The sequence below is a fragment of the Acanthochromis polyacanthus genome, chromosome 14 (assembly GCF_021347895.1).
Source record: "Acanthochromis polyacanthus isolate Apoly-LR-REF ecotype Palm Island chromosome 14, KAUST_Apoly_ChrSc, whole genome shotgun sequence".
In the NCBI taxonomy this organism is placed as follows: Eukaryota; Metazoa; Chordata; class Actinopteri; family Pomacentridae; genus Acanthochromis; species Acanthochromis polyacanthus.
Window position 1 is genome coordinate 4,948,681 of NC_067126.1, and position 25,847 is coordinate 4,974,527.

Sequence of the window (25,847 nt, forward strand, 5' to 3'; positions counted from 1 at the left end):
CTAGTTAGAAGAAAAAATTCAACACGGAGCTTCTTTTCACTGCTTTTATTAGAAATTCCAGCTGTTATTTTCACTCATACATACATACATTTTTATATTTCTACATTTAGAAGTGTTCCCTGTGACACAATATTAGTTAAAGTACAGAAATACTACAGGTGGAGTACTCATTGTTTCCATGTAGCTCTGAGCTAAAACCACAGCAGCAGGACTTTTTATTAAAGACTGCATTCTAAGTGTCTGTTAGGTGGTTTTTAGTGTTTAAAGTTTAATGGAGTCCTTATCTGCAGTACCTTCAGTATTTAATGAAGTTTTACCTTCATACTATGACTATTTACAGAGTTACAGACGTAAGGAAACAGTTGAAACAACAATGGATCCCATTAAAACAAGGCGTAAAGTTGGCTACAGGGAAAAAAAGCTACACTTTTAGTCATTTTGGATTTTTGTTTTAGTGATTTAGTAAAATTTGTAACTAATCTGGGACAGGTTTTGACTTTTTTCATCTTGGAACTTGGAATTTGTGGTATTTTCAGTAAGTTTTAGGTATTTCAGTGGTTTTTAGTCATTTTGGAAAATTTTGAAACATTTTGGTGAAAGTTTTGAGAAAAGACGTTTGAGGTATTTTGGGGTGAGTTTGTGGCAATTTTGGCAGTTGTGTGTTTCTGGGCCAAATTTTAGGTTTTGTTGCCATTTCACCTGTTTTGTGGTAAACTTGGCTGCTTCTGTCTTGATTTTCCATGCTTTTGCTTTCATATGTGAATGTTTCAGGGTAATTTTGGAAGTTTTTTTGGACAAAATTTGAGTTTTAGTCACAATTTCACCTGTTTTGTGGTGATTTTCCAGCTTTTTTAGTTATTTTAGTTGCAGTTTTTCTCTGGACTTCAAGGACCTGGAAGTCTGAAATATTCCCAGTATGAAGGTAGAACTGTGATCATGAATAAAGTTACTGGAGATGAAGAACCAGCTGGTTCTGAGGAGGTCAGGAAGGAACTTTAGTCCTATTTGGTTGATTATTTTTGTGCTGAATTTGAGTTTTCTTGGTTCTTTTCACGGTAAATTTCACCATTTTTCTGGTGATTTTCCATGTTTTTGCTGGCATATTTGAATGTTTCAGGGTAATTTTGAAAGGTCTTTGGGTGGAATTTGAGGTTTTGTTACATTTCATTTGTGGTGTTTTTTTCTGTGGTCATTTTCCAGCCTTTTTTTTTTTAAAGTAATTTTAGTTGCAGTTTTTCCTCCTAAATGTCCTGGTTCTACCTGCTGGACTGATGAAGTTCTGAGGCTCAGAAATGATGGAAAAAGTCCATTAAAAGTGATAAATCTGGGGAAAAAAACCCTACCTCTGTGGAACTCTGAAATATTCACAGACACCCTTACCAGACACTTAGAATACAGTCTAGACCTTTCTCTGACATTTTCCAGCCAAACTGTTGGATTAATCCAGGAAATAATGGTTTTAAAGAGCGCCGCCTTCATTTTAGCTCCAACTAACACATATTTCTACATTTAAACACTCACATAAAGACATTTAACTCGTAATAAGTAACTTTAAATATCTGCTAATCTGCTAAACACTAATCCATCCATGTTTCTGTCTGTACATGAGTTTGACCATAAACACGCTCAGTAAAGCTGATTTAAGCGTTTCTTTAACAGTGTAAACTCACTGCAGGATTTCTGTGTCCGTCAGGGAGGAGCTCTGCTGCGATGGGCTGATCTGGTAGGAGGATGAGGAGGAGGAGGAGGAGGAAGAGGAGGTGACGGAGTGTTCATGAGGAGCCAGCAGCAGAGAGGAGGAAGATGAGGGGATGAAGGGCAGCATGGAGGACATGGAGCTGAGGAAGCTGCTGGACTGAGGAGAAGCTGAAACAACACAATATTTTACTTTATTATTCATAACTCTGTTTCTGTTTTCTTTTAAGTAAATAAAAGTATCTCAAACGTTTCTCTCTGAGCAAAGATTCTCTGATCAACACTGCACAATAACTACACAGACTTAGTGTTCTTTTACCATTAAAGCTGCTGTCTGGAGTTTGAATCGCAGCGTCTCCCAAAACACTGTTGGTCCCAGCCTCTGATTTACCCCTTTATTTGTGCACGCGCGCAGTACCTGACAGGAGTGCTGCAGCATCTCGCCTGTTTTGCTGTTTTCCCCTCTTCTACATTTAGTACATTTAGTAAATAATAAAGGAATTACGTTAGAATGCTGTATTGAGTCTAACTAGTCCTAATACCAAAATAACATGAATCTGCTAGGACGAACGAGTAAATTTCAATATGTGATTACACTCGTGTATCCCTCTGGATGACGTTGTTTATCAAACTTAGTGCATTTACGCGTGTATATGTGTTACATTGTTTATTTATTTCTATCTAGAGTTCAGAATTGCATGACTCCTCTGACGAAGAGTATGTCCCAGACGCCCCAACATCTAGAGGTCGGGCATCTAAACGAAGCCGTCAGGCGGGCTATGGAGGCCGTGGTCGGGGAGCGACGTGAGCCCCCCGAGCCAAAAAACGTCCTGCAGTCTCTTGGCCTGACAAGCCGTGGGATTGGTAACTTTTCTGGAAGTTGCTGAGCCTTGATGCTCTCTCCTAAACAAGCAAAACAAATGTGCGCGCGGTTGCGTAGTGCGTAGCTCGCCCACCTCTGCATGGTCTTGCTTGCTGTGCGCGTAACCGTTGATTGACAGCATGACAAAGCTGAAGCTCGAACTTGATTGGCCGGCAGCGACCGGCGCTTTTTGGAATAACATGGGGGTCTATGAGAGGAAGGCGGAGCTCAGGAATAAATTTTCATATCGCGTTATACTAACTTTATATTATAGTATCGAACTAGACTAACACATTTAAGCTTTGTTAAGCAATGATACATAAATTGAAAACAAACGGAAACTCCGGACAGCAGCTTTAATGTTTTCGTCTTTAGTGGATTTCCTCATGAAACGTGAAAATATGAAGTCCATTAAACTAGAAGTGTATGTTGTCAAAAAAAGTTGTAAGATGGAAAAAATAAAAATATATAGTATGTTTTAAAAGTTATATTTCATAAAAATGTGAAAGAACAGTATGTTGTCAAACTGTAAAAACAGTCCGAATAGTACTTTGAATAATAAGGAAAAAAAACACGTTAAAGTAGTTTGACGTAAAATTTGTAACAATACATGTCCTAGTATATTTAATCCTAAAAGAAAACTTCACATTTGATTAAGTTGTGAAAAAACATTATAGTGTGTCGTAAGAAAAATCATAGCATAGTATGGTGTCAAATTTTTTTTAAAAATTTAAGAATACGTCGTAAAATGGGGATATAGTACGTAAAATAGTATGTTGTAAAAATAATGTCGTCATTGTATCTTAAGTTGTAAAAATATCTAATATTAATATTGTGTTTCAAAAAGTGAAAGTATAGCATTTTATAAAAAGATTTTTTAAAGTTGTTTCCTCTACATTCATTCAGCAGTGACGGCCCGTTGCTCCTTCAAATTCCATTTTTCTTTCTTTTTGTTTTTGTTGTTGTAAATACACCACCGCCACATGTATATATATATATATATATATATATATATATATATACATATATATATAAAAAATTGAAAAACTGAAATATCACATGGTCAGAAGTATTCAGAGCCTGTGCAGCAACATTCATATTTAACTCACATGCTGTCCATTTCTTCTGATCCTCCTCCAGATGGTTCTGCTTCTTTATTGGAGTCCAGCTGTGTTTAATTAAACTGATTGGACTTGATTAGGAAAGACACACACCTGTCTATATAAGACCTTACAGCTCACAGTGCATGTCAGAGCAAATGAGAATCATGAGGTGGAAGGAACTGCCCAAGGAGCTCAGAGACAGAACTGACCCTTCGCTAAGCCCCTCCCACAAATGGCTACTGTCCAATCCTACCTTAGCAACTGTAACTAGGCACGAGAGGTCTGTCAAGCTTTCGGCAGGAGACAATATGCCGAAGCGGTGTGCGTATGGTACTTGTAAGTCCGACACTCGTTATCCGCAAAGCTTGGAGGGTGGTGTTGATTTTTTTGCATTCCCCAAGCCAAAGACACAAGAAGAAAGGTGCCGCGTGTGGATTAAGCAGTGTGGGAGACCACATGATCAGCTGAATCCCTCCAGAATCAATAAGAACACCTACGTCTGTTCTAAGGTATGTTGGTAGCTAACATTAGCTAACCGTAGCTCTGTGTGTTAGGTCAGATAACGTTAGCAAAGAAAGACGTCTCAATGGAAGGTCACGTCTCTCAAAATTTGAGCTACTGTGTATTATTTGAGCAAAATAAATACTGGTGATATGTAGAGACAACTTCTGACATACTAGTATAGCATATATATACTAGCAATCTACGGGTCTCCACCTACGCTCACATCTGGCTTTGGCGACAACAACAGATGAGATCTGTACTGCACTAATGTTGTAACCCCTTGGTTTGTGCCACTGTTGTGGCAAATTTGTGCAAGATACTGCTGGGCTTTGCTGTGCCTTAATGAGATCAAGTGTATAGATCAGCCCCACTATATGTGAGCAATATCCTGGAGCGCTGTAAACAAACACAAATTTAGCTTAGCAAGAAATGGGCAGACACATGATAATGACAGTTGACATAACATTAATTTAAATGTATATAATGCATATCGGCTTACCCTGCTGTACAAGAACATTGTTGTTCTTGTATATGATTGTTTTTGACGTGAAGTGACAATACATGGGGTGTTTGGTGCTTACACTGAGATCTGTGTGCTTTTCCCTCTATTTTAACGTCCTCTTCATTTGCACTCCGCCAACATTTAATTTGGTGAATATAGTTCTCAAAAGCATATTGGAGACCCTTCTGTCTGCTTCTCTCTGATATCGCTGTAGAATATGTCCAGAAATTTGCACATATCTCCTGAGAAATATCACTCACCGGTACCGCTAAAAACTCCATATTTCATGGTAGGAGGGAAAGCTTGACAGGCGTAGCAACAGTAACCAAGGGGGGCGGGGCTTAGCGAAGGGTCAATTGTGGCAAGGCACAGATCTGGCCAAGGTTACAAAAGAACTTCTGCAGCACTCAAGGTTCCTCAGAGCACAGTGGCCTCCATAATCCTCAAATGGAAGAAGTTTGGGACGACCACAACTCTTCCTAGACCTGGCCGTCCAGTCAAACTGAGCAATGGTGGGAGAAGAGCCTTGGTGAGAGAGGTAAAGAAGAACCCAAAGATCACTGTGGCTGAGCTCCAGAGATGCAGTCAGGAGATAGGAGAAAGTTCCACAAAGTCAGCTATCACTGCAGCCCTCCACCAGTCGGGGCTTTATGGCAGAGTGGCCCGACGGAAGCCTCTCCTCAGTACAAGACACATGAAAGCCTCATAGAGTTTGAAAAAACACATGAAGGACTCCCAGACTATGAGGAATAAGATTCTCTGGTCTGATGAGACCAAGATCGAACTTTTTGGTGTTAATTCTAAGCGGTATGTGTGGAGAAAAGCAGGCAGGAAGATTGGCAGAGGATCCCCAAATCCAGGTGTGAAAAACTTGTTGTGTCATTCCCTAGAAGACTCATGGCTGTACGAGCTGAAAAGGAGCTTCTACTCAATACTGAACACAGGGTCTGAATACTTCTGACCATGTGATATTTCAGTTTTTCTTTTTTAATACATTTGCAAAAATTCCTACATTTCTGTTTTTTCTGTCAAGATGGGGTGCTGAGTGTACATTAATGAGAAATAAAATGAACTTTTTTGATTTTGGCAAATGGCTGCAATGACACAGTGAAACATTTCAAGGGTCTGAATACTTTCCGTACCCACTGTGTGTTGTCACGGCTCCCAGAGAGCCTGACGCCGCTGCTGAAAACAATCGTAGAGGAAACACTGAAGTCTGTATCGTATTTTGTAAAATACAGGGAAAAAAATGTTCTCGTAGAATGTAAAATTAGCAACAAAAACTCATAGTTTATTTAGTTGTAAAAGAAAACTTCAGATTTAATGAAGCTGTAAAAAAAAAGGAATATCAGTGTGTCATAAAAATGTAAAAAAATCTGATGTCATAGTATATGAAGTTGTAAAAAATATACACATATATTATTGTATGTTGTAAAATGTTTTGAAAGTCATAGTATTTGATAAAAATATGGTGAAAAAAGCATTGTAGTATGATGTAAAATTTGTAACTAAAATGTCAAAGAAAAACTTCACAGCAGAGTACGTCATAAAATGGTTTTGTACGTCATAGTATATTAACTTGTAAAGAAAAACAATATTATGTGGTACACGTTTTAAAAAGTGAAAGTATGGTATTTCATAAAACTGAAAAAAACTTCACAGGACGGTATTTCAGAATAAAGTTAAAATAAACGTCAAATGTGGAAAAAACGTGGTATAGTGCACTGTAAAAATGGAAAAAGGTCCATCGGAAAAAGGTTTTAATAAAAGTCATCGTACAGTTTGATGTAAAGAAAGAAAAGCGGTGCCAATATAGTTTGTAAAAACATGTGAAAAATGTCACTGTATAGTATGATTAAAAATGTAAAAATAAAAAAAATGGGGACAGTATTTGTAAAAAAAAACAGCTAGAAAATGTAGAGCGTGTTATAAAAATGTGGAAAACACAATAATACAGCACGTCATAAAAATGTTAAAATATCACAGTATGGTTTGTCATGTGAAATCTGTCGTATTATTCTGTGCTGCTTCCTGTCTGATTTCTAAAGTTAAATCTCACCTGAAGGAGTTCTGAGCTGCTGACTGCTGACAGGAAACCCGCTTTGGTTTTGAGCTGCAGCGCCACCATGAGGCTGAAGCAGAAACAGGAGAAATCAGAACCACTGAGGTCTGGAGGAAGCAGCTATCGGTTTATTAGACCTTCAAAATAAAAGTCCTCACTGACCTGAGCCTGGTTCAAACAGGCCTGGAGTTTCCTCTTTGCCCTCCACCGAGCGACTCTCAGTCTGGTCTTCTCCCGGCGCTCTCGAACCTCCAACACAATGTCAACACAACGTCAGCACAACGTCAGCACAACGTCAACACATTTTATGTTTAGTATACGTCAACACAACAAGACGGCGATGCATAAAGTAATTTAATCCTCTGATCAGCAAACAGTAAAAACTCAAAAAAAACTAAAATTCATCACAATTGTCTAAAATGAACCAAAATTTGTCTGAAATGATTCAAAAACTGTCTAAAAAATACTAAAATTCAAACAAATTGTCCAAAATAACACAAAATTTACCACTTTTTGACCAAAATGATTCAAAAACGGCCCAAAAGCGACTCAAATGTTGTCTAAAATAACTAACACTAATTAAAATTGTCCAAAATGATGAAAAACAATGACATGGAAATTGACCACATTTTGACTAAAATGATTCAAAAATTGTCCAAATCCAACTCAGATGTTGCCCAAAAAAACTAAAACTCATCAAAATTGTGCAGAAATAACCTAAATTTGTCTTTAATGATTGAAAAACTGTGCAAACTAACTAAAACTCAATCCAAAACTCAGTCATTATTGTCCATAATGACCCAAATTTTGTCCACTATGACCAAAGAAACATCCAAAATAACACAAAAATTTGATTAAAATAATTAAAAAATTGCCCAGCATCGACTCAAATGTTTTGCAAAATCAGTAAAACTCTTCAAAATTGTCTAAAATGATTCAAAACCTGTCCAAACTCAGCCAAATGACATCCAAAATATATATTCAACCAAACTGTCCAAAATGACACAAAAATTGATAAAAATTTGACTAAAATGATTCAAAAACTGTCCAAACTCATTCAAGTGACGTCCAATATAACTAAAACTCATCAAAATTGTCCAACATGAACCACAATTGGCCCAAAATGATTCAAAAACTCAAAGTCTATCAAATTGTCCATAATAACTCTAAGTTTTGTCCACAATGACCAAACAGACATCCAAAACTACACAAAAATTGACAAAAATGACTGAAAATATTCACAAATTGTCTAAAACCAACTCAAATGTTGTCCAAAATAAAAAAAAACTCATCAAAATTGTCTAAAATAAACCACAATTTCTCAAAGATGATTCAGAAACTGTCCAAATTCATTTAACGATGTCCACTATAAGTACAACTCAATTAAAGTGTCCAAAATCATCAAAAACTGACCAAATTTGGACTAAAATGACTCCAGATTTGACTGAAACCAACTCAAAAACTGTCTAAAATCACTAAAATCCATCAAAATTGTCCAAAAAGAACCAAAATTTGACTAAAATGATTCAAAAACTGTCCAAATGTATTTAAATGAGGTCCAAAATAACTAAAACTCATCCAAAATGACTTAAAACTGTCCAAACCTTTGTCCAAAGAAAGCTCTAAAACCACTCAGAAACTGACCAGGTCTGCCAGCAGCGGCTGAGGCAGCGTCTTCTCCAGCTCTCTCCGTCTGCTCCGGTGTTGCCGTCGCAGCTCGTTCCTGCGGAGTTTAAATTCATCATAGATGCTCAGGTCTTTGGTCCAGGGCCGGACCGCCTGGGGAGGAGGAACAGGAGGAAGAACCGCCAGAGAGGGCAGGGAGGAGGACAGAGGAGGGAGTGGATCTGAGGGAACATACAGGATAAATATCACCGTTTATTTCCTCTACAAGGCAACCAAAGCTCCTGAACATCCCAGATCTACTCACAGCTGCTCGGACTGGAGGATGAACTCTGGTCCATCTGGTTTCCTGGAAGCCTGGACCAATCAGTCATCGACCTCTGAGGCTGCAGGAAAACACAAAACATTCATTCTCCTCAATAATCTTCAGCCTTAATGCAACACGGACCAAATTCACTGCGTCCTCAGAAAACCATTCATGTCAATAAAATCTCCTGGTTTCAGGTAAATGTGACATTAAAACTGCTTAATTCACAACAAAATGTCCTGAAACTTGTTCACATTCACTCAAAAATAAGAGAAGCAGTTTTGGGTTTAATGAGATTTTTATTCAGCCTCTCAAAGACGAGAAGAGAATTTTAGGTTAAAGAATCAGAATTTGTCAAAATGACTCAAACTGTCCACACTTTGTGACTTTCCTTTCTGTGAAAGGTGCTATAGAAATAAACTTTGTTTGCTTGCACAGTCTTAAATGTTGTCCATAATAACTAGAACTTAATCTAATCAAAATGACCAAAAAATGATCCAAAATGACTGAGAAATTGTCCAAATTTTGTCCAAAATGAGTTAAAAATTTCCCCAAAACGACCCAAATGTTGTCCAGAATAACTCAAACTCAATCAAATTGTCCAAAATGACTCAAGTTTTGTCCATAAAGACCAAACAAACATCCAAAATGACACAAAATTGACCACATTTAGCTTGAAATTATTTGAAAATTGTCCAAAACGAATCAAGTATTGTTCAAAATTACACAAAAATTGACCACATTGGGACTAAAATGATTCAAAAATTGTCCAAAACAGACTCATAAACTGTTCAAACCGACTCAAATGTTTACTAAAAATTACTAAAACTCATGAAAATTGTCCAAAATTGACCATATTTTGACTAAAATGATTCCAAACTCTGCACTGCTCTTTTTAAACTACTCTGCATGTTCTTTATTAACTCTGACACACCAAATCACAGCGTTGTTCAGAACTGCGTAGCTCCGCCCTCTAAACTCACCTGAGACTCTGGAGGAGGATCTGTCTTCACCTGACAGTCCAGCAGCAGCGTCTCCATCCCCTGATGCTCCTCCTCTGGTTCCTCCTTGATGCAGATCACATCCTCCTCCTCCTCCTCCTCTTCCTCTTCCTCCTCTTCCTCCTCCTCCTGCTTCACCTGCAACACAAACAACAGCAGGAGAAAAACAGAGACTTCAGGACTGTGATATGTTCCTGGGAAGACCTTCAGCTCATGAGACCTTCACACAGAACCGAGCCCAGGGACGCTCGGCCGGAAAACCGTCCGGAATCAGAAGGTTCCTGAGGACAGACAGCAGGAGAACGAGGAGAACCTCAGTGGTTCTAGCAGAGACCGCCCAGGAACTGGACAGTTAGCATCACTTCTACAGCTCTGAACCACATTTTACTGTAAGAACTGGGTCATATTTTCATAGTAGTTTATTACAGCACATCTTCTGGTTGTTTTTACTGATTTATGTTGGATTGAATGTGTGTTTTTAACATGGACTTTTTAGTAATTTGGAGCAATTTTGAAACATTTCCAACATGTTTTTAGGCAGTTTGGACACATTTTTGCCAAGTTTTGAGTCATTAAAGATGAATCTTGGTTATTTTGGAAAAGATTAGAGTCATTTTGGGCAATTTTGCTTTTATTCTGAGTGATGTCCAACTTGTCCAAGTTGAAGGTATTCACACAGTTTGGAAATGTTTTTTGTCAAGTTTTGTGCCATTAAGGATGAATCTTGGTTATTTTCTCAAAGCTTTCACTCATTTTGGGCAAGTTTCGAGTAATTCTGAAGAAATTTTGAGTCATTTTGGGTAATTTTATTGTTATTTTGGGTGTTTTCCAAGACAAAGTCACAAGGTTTTTAGGCAGTTTGGACAGATTTTTGTCATTTTTTTTGCATCATGTTGGACTAATTTTGGATATTTTGGCCATTTTTTGTCATTTTAAACAACTTCTTGTATCATTTTTGTCAAATTATTGAGAACAAATTTTATGTCAGGTTTACAGTTATTTTGGAAGAGTTTGTTATCTTTTCTGGACAGCTTTTACGGCAGTTAAAAATCATGATTTTCATTCGTTGAAAATCTTTCTGATCTCTGAAATGACTTCTGAGATGTAATTTGCAAACATAGTCTTACTTTGACTGTCTGTCAGAAATGCTCTCTATGGTCACCATGAACTGGCATGTTGGTGAACCAATTTTTATTTGCAAACTTATGGCTTTGCTGCAAACATTTGGCTCCATGTTAGGGTGCTGCTAACGAAGATGCTAAATAAACAGTTAGGCATTACATTTTTTACACCCGTCCTGTTTCTAGGCAGCAGAAACACGTAAAAACCAACATGTAGAAGACGTGTATGTCATACTTGTCTATCTGCTCGTCGGCGTCGCTTGTCTTCTGTCCCGGCTGCATGGCGTCGCCCTTCGCCGAGACGCTGATGTCACACTTTACGTAACCTTTCCACCCTCTAAACTCACCTGAGACTCTGGAGGAGGATCTGTCTTCACCTGACAGTCCAGCAGCAGCGTCTCCATCCCCTGATGCTCCTCCTCTGGTTCCTCCTTGATGCAGATCACATCCTCCTCCTCCTCCTCCTCCTCCTGCTTCACCTGCAACAGAAACGACAGCAGGAGAAAACAGAGACTTCAGGACTGTGATAAAGTCCACATGGTGTTTAGAGCTTTAGCTGAGGACTGTAGCTGCTACCTGAAGACCAGCAGAGGGCAGTGTGGAGCTGTCAGCCTGAGTTAATCTGTCTGGAGACTCTGAAGGAGCTGCTGACTGTTGACCTCCATCTAAAGTGTGAGTGTGGACGGGAGGCGGAGCCACGACGGCGTCCACAGCTTCAGTGTGAGGCTGCAGAGTGATCGTCCACTCACACTCATCGTCCAGGTCCACGTCTTTGCTCTGAGCTGGGTCTGCAGGACAGAAGGAAAGTGGACAACAGACCAGAGTTCAGTTTATCTGAGCAGGAATATTCTATCAGCCCAGATGCTCTTCCAGTGATAGAAAAAGTATTTAAAGAATAATCACTGTTTTCATTTCTAACACAGTTTTCACATTTAGACGGCTGTTGTACCTTTAACACATTTAACAAAATCATCAACTATTGGTGGTTAGTGTGACAATCAGTGAAGAAAATCATTGAAAATTTACTTTTACAAAGAAGACACTAAATGACACAAAACAAGAAAAATTACACATAAACTGATAAAAAAGAGATAGAAAATGACAAACAAGAAAAAAATGAACACAAAGCAAGAAAAACAAGCCAGAAAACAACCAAAACTAAACATTAAATGAAAAAAACAGGACAGAAAACAACTGAATGGAGACGAAATTGTAACAAACACACACGAAACAAGAAAAACAAGAAATAAACTGACAAAAACAAGACACGAAATGACATAAAACAACGAAAACAAACCAAGAAAGACCAAAACAACACACTAAATGACAAAAACGAGACACAGGACAACTGAAAGGAGACAAAACTGTCACAAAGAGACAAAGAAGACACATAAAACAAGAAAAAAGACACAAAATGACCAGAACAAGATATAAAACAATGCAAACAAGACACAAGAAAAACACAGAATAAAACAACCAAAATGAGATATGAAATGACAAAAATGACACAAAATGACAGAAAGCAAGAAAAAGGAGCCAAAAACAACCAAAATGAGATATTAAACGACAAAAATGAGACACAAAACAACTGAAAGGAGACAAAACTGTCCTAAAGACAAACACAACACAAGAAAACTAATAGAACGAGCTATAAAATGACCAAAATTAGACACAAAATGACCAAAATCAGTGCTGCTAACATCTGATGGACGTGTTGATTTTCATGATTTTCACATTTTTGTAAAATTTAAATCTGTCATTCAAACTGTCTGAAGCTGAACAGAAGACATTTCTGACTTCTGCATTTCTATGGCAGTGAAAAATGACCAGAAAGCCGTGACTTTAGGGCTGCAGCAGTCAAACAGCAGAAGCTTTGTACCTGAGCTGCTGTCCAGAGCTTCTACAGGCGTGTTGACGCTCAGTGAAAGCGGCAGCAGCAGCTCAGACGGATGAGAAGCAACATCATCAGACGGACAACAAACTCTGACTGCTCGTCTGCTGGCCATCTGGGAAGAGGTGCATTCTGGGACTGCAGACACAGGAGAGAAGCGTTTAAACACCGTTAAACCTCAGGAAAACATTTTAAAACAGCACAAACTACAGGAGCAGCGTGGTGGTACAATGAAGGTGTTCAGATCTCAGAATGAATACTGGAACACCAACACAACGGCTGAACGTCTGGATGTTCAGGTCCAGACCTAAACCTGATTCAGAAACTGTCCAAAACAACTCAGATGTAAAATACATTCAGATTGTTAAAACGATTCACATTTCAAACCATCCACAATGACTCAAACAACTAAAACTCGTCCAAATTGTCCAAAATACTGAAAATTTGTCCAAATAATTGTCTGCTTTGTCTAAAATGATTCAGAAACTGTGTAAGTTACTCAATGTTGCCCAAAATAAATGAAAATCTTCCAAAATGACTCCACATCACTCTTCTGTATTCTTGTACATTTTGCTGATGTTTCTTCCTATACTACATTTTCTTTATTTCTATTTTATTTAACCTTCTTTTTATGCCCTACCCTAACATTCTGTGCTGTCTTATTGTTTACCCTTTGTTGAATACTCAGCTGCTGTAACAACAGAATTTCCCTCTGGGGATTAATAAAGTCAGTTTAAGTCTAGATTTTGTCCAAAATAACTCAAACATTGTCTACATTTTGTTTAAATGATTCAAAAACTTGTCAAAATTTCTCAAATGTCTTCCATAACAAGTAAAATTCACTTTAAAATAACAATAAAATCATCCAAAATGACTAAAGAATTGTCCAAGATGATTTTAAAACTGTCTGAATTACTCAAATGTGGTCCAAAATAAGAAAAAACTCCAAAATGACTCAGAAGTTGTACACAGTTTGACCAAAATGATTCAAAAAGGACGTTAAAGGAACTAAAATTTGTCCAGATGATTCCAAAAAATGTCCAAAATGACAAAAAATTTGGCCAAGATGACATCACAGTGAGGATTTCTACAGTCCATGAATAAAAATGAAGATCTGATCACTGAGCTTGTTTCAGCTCAACATGGGAGGAAAATCCAAGTAAAAGATTCTGTCTCTACACCATGATCGTGATGAATAAAGGTGATTAATGAACTAAATAAATAGTTTCCAGCAGATTGTAAGAATTAAAGGATCCAGCAGAGGATTTTTTTTTAATTATTGGCCCTCAAAAATGGAAAAAAGTGGTAATTTTTCAAACAATGGAGGTGTTGTAGACCCAGAAGGTTCCTCTAAGTGTAAATATATGGATGGATCCATATTTCTACTAAACTACAGTCTTTGGTCGACATTTTCTGACTTTTCAGACTAAATCTGAGGTGCTGCTCCCTGCAGTACGTAGGTGTTTTATTTAACCCTCACCTTGGTTACTTCTCGCCGCTGCTTCCTCGTTGGTTCTGATCTGAGCAGAGCAGGACATGGAGGCCTCGGCGGCTGAGACTCCGGTCCCTCCTCTGTGGATTCGGACCAGTGTGGAGGTCCTCTGCTGCAGCTCCTCCTCCACGCCCTGCCGGTAGTACTTCAGCTTCAGCTCGGTGTAGCGCAGCTTGGCCCGGATGTTGTCGTTCTCCTTCTCCTTCAGCGCCTTCTCCCTCTGCAGCGCCGCCACGTCCTTCTTCGTCAGCACCAGCTGGGCCTTCAGCTCCTCGAACTTCACCCCCACCACCTTCAGCATCTCGGCCAGCACCGTCTCCACGGCGACGTTCACCGCCCGCTCCACCACGGTGCCCATCTGGCCTCGGATCAGCGACACGGCGATGCTGACGTCCATCCTGGTCCCAGAACTGACGGAGATGGTTCTTCACAGGTTCTTCACAGGTCCACCTGCAGCCACAGAAACAGTTTATTCATCTCTCATGTCACTCAATCTACAATTCTACAGTTTCATTTAGCTTCTATCCAAAGAGATGAACATCTGAGAGCAGATACAACAAAGGAAGGATCTAGTGAGGAGAAAACAACCTGGAGAAGAGTTTTAAAACCAGTTCAGGTGTGAAAATAGGACCGTGGAGTACAGGAGGTTTTTCTGTTTGCAGTCTGTCAAAGGTGTTCAGTGAAGGTCTGGATTTTAGTCTTTTCTAAAAGACTGAGAGAGACTCTGCAGACGGAACAGAGTTTGGTAACTCGTTCCACCACCAGGAACCACAGAGGAGAAGAGTCTAGCTATGGACTGGCCCTGCTGTGGTGGAAGAACTTGAAACTTGTCAAAATGACATTAACTTGTTTAAAATTAATAAAACGTGTCTATAATGGCAAAAAATGTGACTGACAACTCAAAACCCTCCAAAATGACAAAAACTTCTCCTAAAATTGAGCAAAAATTGCCTGAAGTGACAAAAACAAATGGTCCAAAATGACAAAAGCTTGTTTGAAATGCCTCAAAAACTGTTTAAAATGACTGAAAACTTGTCTAAAGTGGCAAAAATGTGACTATGACAACTCAAAACCCTCCAAAATGACAATGACTTTTATAATATGACTAAAAACGTGTCCAAAATAACTCAAAACCTTTCTAAATGAACAAAAAGGTGTTCATAACAATTCAAAATTTGTCCTAAATGACAGAAACTCTCTTCTAATATTAAGCAAAATTGTCAGAAATGACAAAAAAAAGGTCCTAAATAACTCAAAACTTGTCTAAAACAACTAAGATGTGACTATAACAACTCGAAATGTGGCCAAAATTACAACAAACAGACAATAAACAGAACTGACTCAGCTGTGACGACAGACACCAAACTAAGATTCAGAGAGTTTTTGGCTGAACTGCAAGCAGTGTGTCACAGAGGAGACGATGGGAACGTCTAATAAATGTAAAAAGCTACATCTCTATTGTATGCTGAGTCTATATTATTTCCAGTGTTGGTGTTATTTAGTCATGAGTTCAGGAAATAAACAATTCAAAAACACACGGAGGAAGAGGAATCATCTGTTACACAAAGACCAAAACCACAAAAGCTGAAACCTGTAGTGCTGCAACATTTCTGGAGGCGTAACTGCTCCAAAAAGACACAAAAGAAGAAGAACGACACACAAAATGACAAAAACGAGATACAAAACAATGCAACTGAAACATAAACTGACAGAAATTAAGGAAAACAGGGCAAAAACACCCAAAATGAGACACTAAATGATAAAAATAAGATCAAAAAGGCTGAAAGGGGACAAAACTGTCACACAAAATGAATCTATATTCTTTCCAGTGTTGGTGTTCCACTTGTATTTAGTCATGAGTTCAGGAAATAAACAATTAAAACACACACAGAGGAAGAGGAATCATTTGTTACACAAAGACCAAAACCACTACAAGCTGGAACATTTCTGGAGGCTTCTCCGCATTAAAATTTTAAAAAAGCTAAATAATTCAGCGTATGCTTCCATCCAGTTGTAACTATACTTCATATATTAACATGCTATAATTATACTGCATATACTAACATAAATGCAGGTGTTTAAGTGAAGAAGCATTAGAAATGAACTGAGGGGCCTTCACACTCTTCAGATGAACTTTAGCTGACATATTTTATATTTTAGAAGCAGAAGGATGCTAACATTACAGGCTAACAGCTAATACCATCATGTTTGTGTAGCTGATAACTGAACTGATGGACATTAAACTCTGAATTCTCACATAAACACTTCACCAGCTGTTCAGCCTCCGTATTGTTGTTAGTTTAGCCGGTTAGCTAACAGCTAGCATCTAGCCCAACGACGCTCCGAACAGCTAATTAAAAGTCAACCAGTAGTTAGTCTGTTAGCTTAGCCTGACGTTAGCCGCCCTTTAAAGGCTGTTTAGTAAAATCTTTTACCTTTGGCGCAAACCTAGTGAGTAAATTTCCGCTGTAGCGCAGTTTTAGCATCACTCTGCAGAGTTTGGAGGAGCGTTTCCGAGGTGACGCTTCTTTTTCTTCTGCTTCGAAGTTTATGGGCAACAACGGAAATGACGCAACATTACCGACACCAACTGGTGGGAGTGTGAATAACAATAACTTCATTTACAGCTCACATACTATCAATAATAATAACAACAATAATAATGATATAAGTAGTATTAGTATCAGTGTTAGTAGTATTAATATTAATAATATTGGTACTATTAATAGTAGTAGCAATATTAGTAGTACTAGCAGTATTACTAAAATGGATAATATTAGCAGCACTCGTATCATTAGTATCAGCAGTATTGCAGTTGTTGGTATTGTCACAGTTGTTGTAGTTGTACTAGTTGTACAGTAGTAGCTGGATTAATAGTTGTACCTTTAACACTTGTTTTACAGACTTTTTCTTGCACCTCCGCAGCCAGATCATTTTTTATTTACTTTTTTTTTTTTTACAGTGTAGACATGAGTGAGACTGTTTATTTGTACTGTGATCTGAAATGTTAACAAAAATAGACAAAGTTTCTGTTTATTAACGTTTATTTTCAGGCTTCATGTTTTTCTCTCCTCCAACTGCTGACTGAGATCCAGGATGTTTAACGTCATTTTATAAAAGAACAGAGGGAGGTTTCAGCTTTTCAGACCCAGCAGCTGCATCAGAGCGAAGTACGAGTAGATCTATGGCCTGGACATGCTCTGAGTTTTCTGTAGACCTCCAGCCTCCAACAGGAGACCCCGTTTAAAGGGCGACTTATGCTGCAACAGCGCCACCTGTCTGCAGGGAAGAAGCAATGATGAGATTGTTGGAACTGATTGAAGATCTCAACTCCTCTAGAGGTGGAAATCAGAGGAAAAGTAAAAGTAATACAAGTCATTTTATGAAAAATCTACTATCTACAGTAATATAAAAATTACTTTTTCTAAAATTAGGCAAAAAATGCCACAAATGACAAAAAAATATCCAAGATAACTCAAAACCTGCACAAATAGACAACAATGACAAAAACTTGTTACAAAATTCCCCCAAAATTCTCTAAAATGGAAAAAATGTGATTAAAACAAATCAAAACTTGTCCAAAAATGACAATCATTTTAAAAATATTATTAAAAACTTGTCCAAAAATCAGCCAATTTTGCCATAAATAACAAAATCTTTTAAAATTTTACTTAAAACTTGTGTAAAATGACTAAAACGTGACTATAATTACTGTTTTATTGGTTGTATGTTTTACCTGGTGATCACTTGCTGCTCCAGTCGTCTCTCCTCTCATCTCCTCCTAACCTCCTCCTCCTCTTCCTCCTTCTTCTGGAGATAATCCATCCTCTGGTCTTCATCCATGTCCTGGAGCTTCTGGTTCTCCAGCTGCAGACGCTCCACAGCAGCTGGATGGAAAACAGAACAACATTTACAGCATTTTACATGTAAATTAAGAATTTTATTTGATATTATTTGTAATTTAACAACACAGAGAAGATCTATAAAATAACTGTATATTGTATTTTAAAAATGCTACAAATTGCAAAAAAAAATTTTAAGTATTTGTTTTACAGTGTAACAACCTCTTTCCCCCATTCTGTCCATTTACAGGTTCATAATTTGACTTTTATTGTGTACTAGAGGATGTGTTTTTTTTGCTTTAACGTTCAGATAAACTTTATTTTTCCATCACCTCACCTCCTCTGCTCCTCCTCCTCTCTAGTCTCTCCATCTTCTTCTCCTCCTCCTCCTGCAGTGACTGAACCTTCCAAATACAGGAGTCTTTATACTACGGTCACTGAGACACATTTGTTGACCTTACTTAGGAGAGTCACTTTAAAGGGTGACCATCTGCCCTGAAATCTATTCCTATAAGGACAAATACAGTTTTTTTCCTTTTTATCCAAAGCGCTTTACATGATACGTCACATTCACACACTGATGGCAGAAGCTGCCATGCAAGGCGCTAACCACGACCCACCAGGTACAATTAGGGGTTAGGTGTCTCACTCAGGGACACCTTGACATGAACACAACAGGCCGAGGATCGAACCGGCAACCTTCCAGTTACAAGACGGCCACTCTACCCACTGAGCCATGCCGCCCTCTTTTTACTCTTACCATCCTTCCCACGAAACAGCAAAGGTAGAAAGTGAGGCTGCTGATTGCAAGTTCTTGGATTTTCTTGGAGGTGAATCTCAGCTCTTCCTGCCTGAGGTTGGTCGTCCTGACGTCCAGACCCAACAGTCCAAATGTCTGTGGAAGGACGCCCACTAACACCAAAGACCTCCCATGTGGACTGCAATAATCAACAAAAAACACAGATCCAATCAGGAAGTCACAATCAGCACTGCAAACACAGGTCAGTTCATGTTAAAACATCGGAATGAGGCAAAACAGGATGTCAGTGAGACTGAGTGTTTGAAAACCAATGGTCTTTACCAACAATCTGTAGAAGTACTCACAATGTTGGAAAAAAGAACATTTTGAGCTCCTTAATACCAACAATTATGGTCTGAACATCACAAAACACTTAATAGAGCAGCTATTGATGAAGACCACGCATCAACAGTACCAGAGTTCATTCAGAATTTTGCAAATTTTAGCCAACAACCTCAATTTTTCCAATTTTTCCACACCAACATCTGTAGTACCAAACTTCATTCGGAATTTTCCCAATTTTAGGCTTTTCTGTTTTTGTGCCTCCGCACAGACAAACATAGTACCTTAATTTATCCAAAATATCCAACTTAAAATTCAATTGAAAGGCAAAAAAAAAAAACCAATATGGGGCACAATATCAAAATAAGCAGAAAGACCAGTCGAAAAGAGATGTAAAATAGCCAAGATGTGAAACAAAATGACCAAAGAGACTAACAACAATCACAAAGATATGCAAAACACGCACAAAGAGACCAAAAATTACCAATATGAGACACCGTATGAATAAGATGGGACAAAAAATATCCAAGGGATGCAAAAAGGGAACAAAGAAATGCAAAATGACTAAAACCAAACACAAAATGTCCAAAATGGGACCAAAAAAAGTCCACATAGAAGTGCAGCATGACATAAAGGGAGGTAAAGTGACCAGATGAAGAAGAAATGACAGCAGCTTCTTTAACCTCTACCCAACGGTTTCTCCAAACTAACCGACACTTCTTACCATAACTAAGTTCTGTCTGCAGGACCCAGCATTCAGAGGAAGAAGGACCAGACCTGCAGCAGAGCATCATGGGTATCATTCAGAGCAGCAGAGGTTTGGTTTTATTGTTCTTCTACTACAGGTGTTGTACAGTAGACGATACCTGAGGCAGAGTTCTGTTCAGGTTCAGAGTTTGACGGCTGCTCTGCTGCACGTCTGACTGGAGAACGTTCAGGACAATGTTTTAACAGACACATGAAGATATTTATTGTGGCAAATAAACTGTGTAACAGGCAGCTTAAATCTGAACATTAATATCAATATCAGTTTCAGTGACGTTTCATTTTCATGTGCAACATTTCGTGTTGAATATCTCACATTTAAATACGACATTGTCAATGTTTTGACAATGTGGATGCATGTGCGATTTTACTTATTACTACTCTATTCTAGATTTGTTTTTATTTCAGTAATGTATCGTGTTTTACTATTTTTCAGTCACTGCATTTCTTACGTTATGTCGCTTTATTTTTTCTGAGCAATATCTGGGGAAAGACTTTCTTTCTGGATGAAAAAAATCTCATCTCATTTTATGTCTTCTTGTGTCACCTTATCTTATTTGATTTAACTTTATCCTATTTCACTAAAAGAAAGTATAGCGCAACGGCTCCTTTCCACTTCTTATGGTTCGGAATTCACCAACCACCACTGGTGTGATCGATTAAATCACAGACTGTCCACGTGTTCCACTTCAGAGACTTTATTGACAAAAGTCCAACTGGGTGTACACAATGCCGTATGTGTGGTCTGAAATTGAAAATATAACACAATATAAGAATATATATCTATGTACTAACTACCATTTAACAGCAATTTGATAATTCAAAATGTCCCATTGGCTTTGTAGGGTGATTTACCGCTATATTACAAAATTACCACAAGATGGTGCCATGAGACCATACAATACATCCCTTCACAGAATTTCCCGCAATATCTGGGGAAAGACTTTCTTTCTGGTAGTGATGTTACAAGATGTGCCGAGGCTTCGAAGTGTGTGTCGAGTAATGGAGGGGGCGTTTCCACGAAGCGCGTACCGAGGCCTGCTTCATTTAGGGGAGGAGCCAAAAATTATGACGTTCGAAGCCTCTTGACTGGTTCAGAAACTGGTTGGTGGGGCAGTGAAACGCATTGGATTCCCCGTTCACATTTGTTGGATTTTTGTCTGCTGTATCTTTGCCTGCAATCGGATTGAGATTCTGTTTCTCCATAGAAGAAGACCAAAATGAGAAGATTCTCCCCTTTCTGGGAATACTTTGACCTGATTTCTCCTAATAAAGTGGCACATAACAAGTGAAGTTTAATATGAGTATCTGTGACAACACTGCACATCGCTTGTTCTAATTTCTTTTTTTTCTAGTATTTCAAAAGTTGAAGTGTCTGTTTGTGTTCCAAGAAGCTGGAGGAATATTGTCCAAAAAAAAAAAAACACAGCTAAATCCCAGCATTGTGGAAAAATGTATTTTTTAATAAAAACAAATAAAATGCTGTCCCAACTTTTGTTTTTCACCGGTACAACAAGCACACTCACAAAACAAAAAGTAGCACAAGCACATTTTATTTATGTCGCCCTTATCACAATTAAAAGTATTGAAACACTTTACAGAAAACCAGAACCTGACCCCAATCCAACAGTCAAGCTACAAATCTCAAATCTCTCCCCATTTTTTCCACTTCTCCCCTCTATCTCTGCTATCAGGAAAGACATACACTATATTATGTATATTACTTATTGGCATTATCATTTAAACACAATTCAAACTGCTTCACATAGCAAAGCCAGTGTGTCATTATAGGCACTCTGCCTGTTTTACTTTTATTTGTCCACTTGATGGCGCAGGAGAGCAAAAGAAGCACCATGAAGCTTCGATCCATGAGTGAACCAATTGGATGGAAAGCCTCAATGCTTCATGAAGTTTCATCTAGCCATCACTACTTTCTGGAATGAAAAAATCACATCTCATTTTATGTCTTCTTATGCCACCTTATCTTATTTGATTTAACTTTATCCTATTTCACCTTATCTCATCTCAGCTCATCTTACCTTATTTTATGTCATCTCATTTTGGCTCAGTTTATTTGATTTAAATGTATCTCATCTAATATCGACTGATGTCATTTAATTTCAGCTTATATCATTTTATCTCAACTTGTCTAATCTCTCATATTACCTCATCTTGCATCTCATGTTATCTAAAATGATCTTATCGCATTTTATTTCAGCTCATCTTGTCATTTTATCTCATCACAGCTTGTCACCTCATCTCGTCTCAATATTTAATTTATCTCATCTTATCTCATCTCAACCAATCTTTTCATATTTTATCATCTTATCTCATCTTAGGTCACCTTCTTTTATGTCAACTTCTCATTTTATATCATCTCATTTACTCCCAGTTTATCTCATTTTATCACAATTTATCAAATCTCCTCTTACATTACCTTATCTCATCTCATATCTAATTTTATTTCATCTTACATCAACTCATATTATCTCAACTTATCTTATTTTATCTCAATTTGGCTTATCTAATCTTGTTCGATCTCATATTACCTAATCTAATGTTATATCAACTCATTATCTTGTCTAATTTTATCTCAGTTAATCAAATCTCATCTCATACTTCATTTTATCTCATCTCATCTTATATAAACAAGATATATTTTATTATACACATATGTGATCATTTATCTATAGAAATGATTTGATCATACATTTTTTTGTTTGTTTTTCGTAGTCATTCCCAACAGCTATAATGAACAATGATTCAATGCATCCAAAACAGTCTGGCTGCAGACCTCCACTCTCAGGACCCTTCCTTGCAGACCTGCACTGTGAGGTCTCCTCCACTCTCAGGATCGGAAGTTTATTCGAAGCCTTTCAAAATAAAACCTTGCAGACCTGCACTGTGAGGTCTCCTCCACTCTCAGGACCGGAAGTTTATTCGACGAAAGCACGTATTTAGCGTTTCCCACGGGAATATACTATATGTATATAATGTAAATATGATTTAAAAGCGAGTATACCAGAAGCCCACATGTTTTCCGTGGGCATTATTTTATGTCTAAATATGTAAATATTATTTATGTGTATTCATTTTCGATTAAGATTTTTAAAAAATACTATGTTTCCAGTTGACCTGGCTAAATGCAAGAAAATCAAAAACGGCACGACCAACGAGTTTTTCTGCTGATAATTAATGCAAACTAGAAGTGCAGCTATTATGATCCCCTTAAAACATTATTTCTCATTACTGCATTATTTTACGCCACAGTATTTTGATTTAATTGGCTAAAAGGACAGCTGTTAGTTTAGTTTGCACCACATATTCGTTTTGAAACAATACATCTGTGTGAATGCACCCTAATGTGTGACGGTATAATGCTTCCACACTCCAACCTATTGCTGACTGTTCTTTGTTACCATACTATTATTTATCATTGAAAATGTAGCCTCCTGCACTGCTGGACCCATTTACACATTGATTTACTCCATTCTTTTATATAGGTATATAGTATGTGTTTACAATTATTCATCTTCTTCTCATCATAATTCATTTAATAATTACTTAACCCTTTAACCTGCGGTCAATTTTCCCCTGAAATTTCTACTGAAGATGTACAGAAAGTAAATTGAATGCTGTTCTTGAACTGTTTGTAGTACAGGCATGGCTGGGGTCTCCTTTGAAAGCTGACAACCTGCATTGTCACCCAGTGCAGTCAGAATTACTCTAGGTGCTACTGGCACAGAGTTATTTATGTTGGAACACACTGAATTAGGAGGAATTTTATTCACGCCTACATTTTTTCCCTAATAAAACACCTGAAAATTAGTGTGGCAGCACTGTGAGAGCTTGAAACACAACAAGGCAACAGCCTGGGGTCTTACATAGTTCAGGACAAAATTTCAGAGCAAAACTACAAGAAATGAGTGTTTCACACATGTTTTTGTACTAATATGCCCAATTATGTCAATTTTGGACACCCAATGTACACCCTGTGAAAAAATGGTATATGGTCGTTTATTAGCCCTTTTTCACACTATTTTCACTCCAAAAACTCATAAAGAACTAAAAAAAATCACTTCAGATAAGCTTCAGTGTGGATCTTGATCTGAATCAGAGGCTCAGACGGAGACAGAGAAAAGCAGCTGCAGCAGGAGAGCCGGAGGTGTGAAAAATCACACTGGGCCGCTAAAACCCGCCTCTCGGCTATTCAGCAAGCTCATTGGCTACATGCCCTGTCAGTCAAACGTTTCCTCCGGCGTCATTTTGCTCTGAATTTACTGAATAGATGTGAGTCACCAGATCCATCGGTCTCGGCAACGGCTGGCTGTTCCGGCTTCGGAGGCAGCGATGAGTCACGTGATTGGTTGAAATGCGGTTGGGATCGAAGGCAGAGGCTTCAGTCGCCATTTTCTGACCGAGATCGTGAGGATTATGGAGCAATAGGAGTGCCAAATCAAAATATAAATAAATAAATAATTAAATAAATAAATGTGGAAATATAAAGAGAAATAAATAATTAAATAAATAAATGTGGAAATATAAAGAGAAATAAATAATTAAATAAATAAATGTGGAAATATAAAGAGAAATAAATAATTAAATAAATAAATGTGGAAATATAAAGAGAAATAAATACTTAAATAAATAAATAAATGTGGAAATATAAAGATAAATAAATAAATAAATAAAAGGAAAAAACAGAAAAGGTAAAAGCAAAGACAAAATTTTCCTTTTTATTTATTTATTTATTTATTTATTTCTCTTTATATTTCCACATTTATTTATTTATTTAAGTATTTATTTCTCTTTATATTTCCACATTTATTTATTTAATTAATTATTTATTTCTCTTTATATTTCCACATTTATTTATTTAATTATTTAATTATTTATATTTTGATTTGGCACTCCTATTGCTCCATAGAGGATAACAGAAAGCTTCATAAAATTATGGCTAAAAATGCAGTGAATTATGGAACGCGTAGCGCCACCATGCGCCACGTGGACGCGCACGAAGCCGAGCTATTTATGGATTATTTACTTATTTCTAGACATGTTTTGGACAAAATATGATACTTGCTAGTATTGTCTGGATGACTACTCTTGGATTATGGCCGGTTTTTGTGGATTATTTTCATCGTTGACCGGTAAAAGACCATCGAAACGTAAGTTATGCCCTTTATGTGTCCCTTTAAGCTTTTGTTGTTTGTTTTAGAAATGTGTTTATATCACCCGCTGTGGTAATCACATCTGAAAGTGGTTTATACCGGCGGATTCATGAGACTCTAAGCTTTCCATGGATGTATAGTGTTTCTATCGTCCCGTTTGAAGCTAAAAATGCTTTTGCCGTTAAACTTCAGCCGGCCATTTTCGGCCCGAATACGGGCCCGTGAAGCTTAAGTATTGTTTGTGCTATGTTCTTACCTTGTGCTGTCAGACCACATGGATTTGCCAATGGAGGATGTAAGGGTTGATTAATTTTTTGATTAAGTTTTGTGTATTCAATTCACTGAATTACTGAATACCTAGTTACATGACCCAGAGAGCCAATAACCTCTGTTACAGGAGGAAACAGTAGACACAAAACAAACTTTCAAACATTTTATTTGTCTTTGAATTCACAATATGCCATGTAGCGTCGGTTATCCATAACCTCTTCACAGAAGACAAACATATCCTCAATGTTGTAAAAGAAAAACTTGAAGGGCTCCAGAATAAATTCTTTCTCATCTTCATCAATGTCCTGGGTGGCATCGAACAAGTTTGCCAGTTGCTGTTGAGCCTCCTCAATAGATCTGCTGTCCATGTTTAAAATTTCTGGCATCTCCACCCTGGCTGTAAACAGTTGTGGGTTCCTCTGCACCCATTCCGCTGCTTGTTTGCAGTGGGCCACAACTTGGCCCACCATCCTGGTCTAAAGAAAAAAAAAGTGTCAGCTTTTTGTCAAGGCATGAAAGATCATCTCACAAAATTTAACAACATGGAACTGGAGA

General features: G+C 37.7%; 1 protein-coding gene and 1 long non-coding RNA gene across 9 annotated transcripts in view; both read right to left on the reverse strand.

Moving 5' to 3' along the window:
- Nucleotides 1–30: 30 nt before the first annotated feature.
- On the reverse strand, nt 31–16,716 carry si:ch211-67e16.4 (histone-lysine N-methyltransferase SETD1B). 4 transcript variants are annotated; one of them, XM_051959172.1, is made up of 11 exons: nt 16,599–16,716; nt 14,152–14,613; nt 12,660–12,809; nt 11,357–11,568; nt 11,227–11,259; nt 9,642–9,743; nt 8,659–8,737; nt 8,373–8,575; nt 6,891–6,977; nt 6,726–6,798; nt 31–1,866 (listed from the first exon to the last, which is right to left on the reverse strand). In XM_051959172.1, the coding sequence occupies exons 2-11, from the start codon at nt 14,558–14,560 to the stop codon at nt 1,667–1,669; spliced, it is 1,548 nt and encodes a 515-aa protein (XP_051815132.1). In that variant the 5' UTR covers nt 14,561–14,613; nt 16,599–16,716; the 3' UTR covers nt 31–1,666. The 4 variants fall into 4 exon arrangements, with proteins under 4 accessions (XP_051815132.1, XP_051815129.1, XP_051815130.1 ...); XM_051959169.1 differs by having other exon boundaries at nt 9,642–9,797; nt 11,128–11,259; XM_051959170.1 differs by lacking the exon at nt 11,227–11,259 and having other exon boundaries at nt 9,642–9,797.
- An 8,132-nt stretch (nt 16,717–24,848) lies between these two features.
- The window catches only part of LOC110946369 (uncharacterized), a 95,568-nt gene continuing 94,569 nt past the window's right edge, over nt 24,849–25,847 (reverse strand). For all 5 annotated transcript variants that reach the window (XR_007946580.1, XR_007946581.1, XR_007946579.1 and 2 more), the window contains one exon: nt 24,849–25,768. This is a non-coding gene — a long non-coding RNA (uncharacterized LOC110946369). The remainder of the gene's footprint in view (nt 25,769–25,847) is intronic.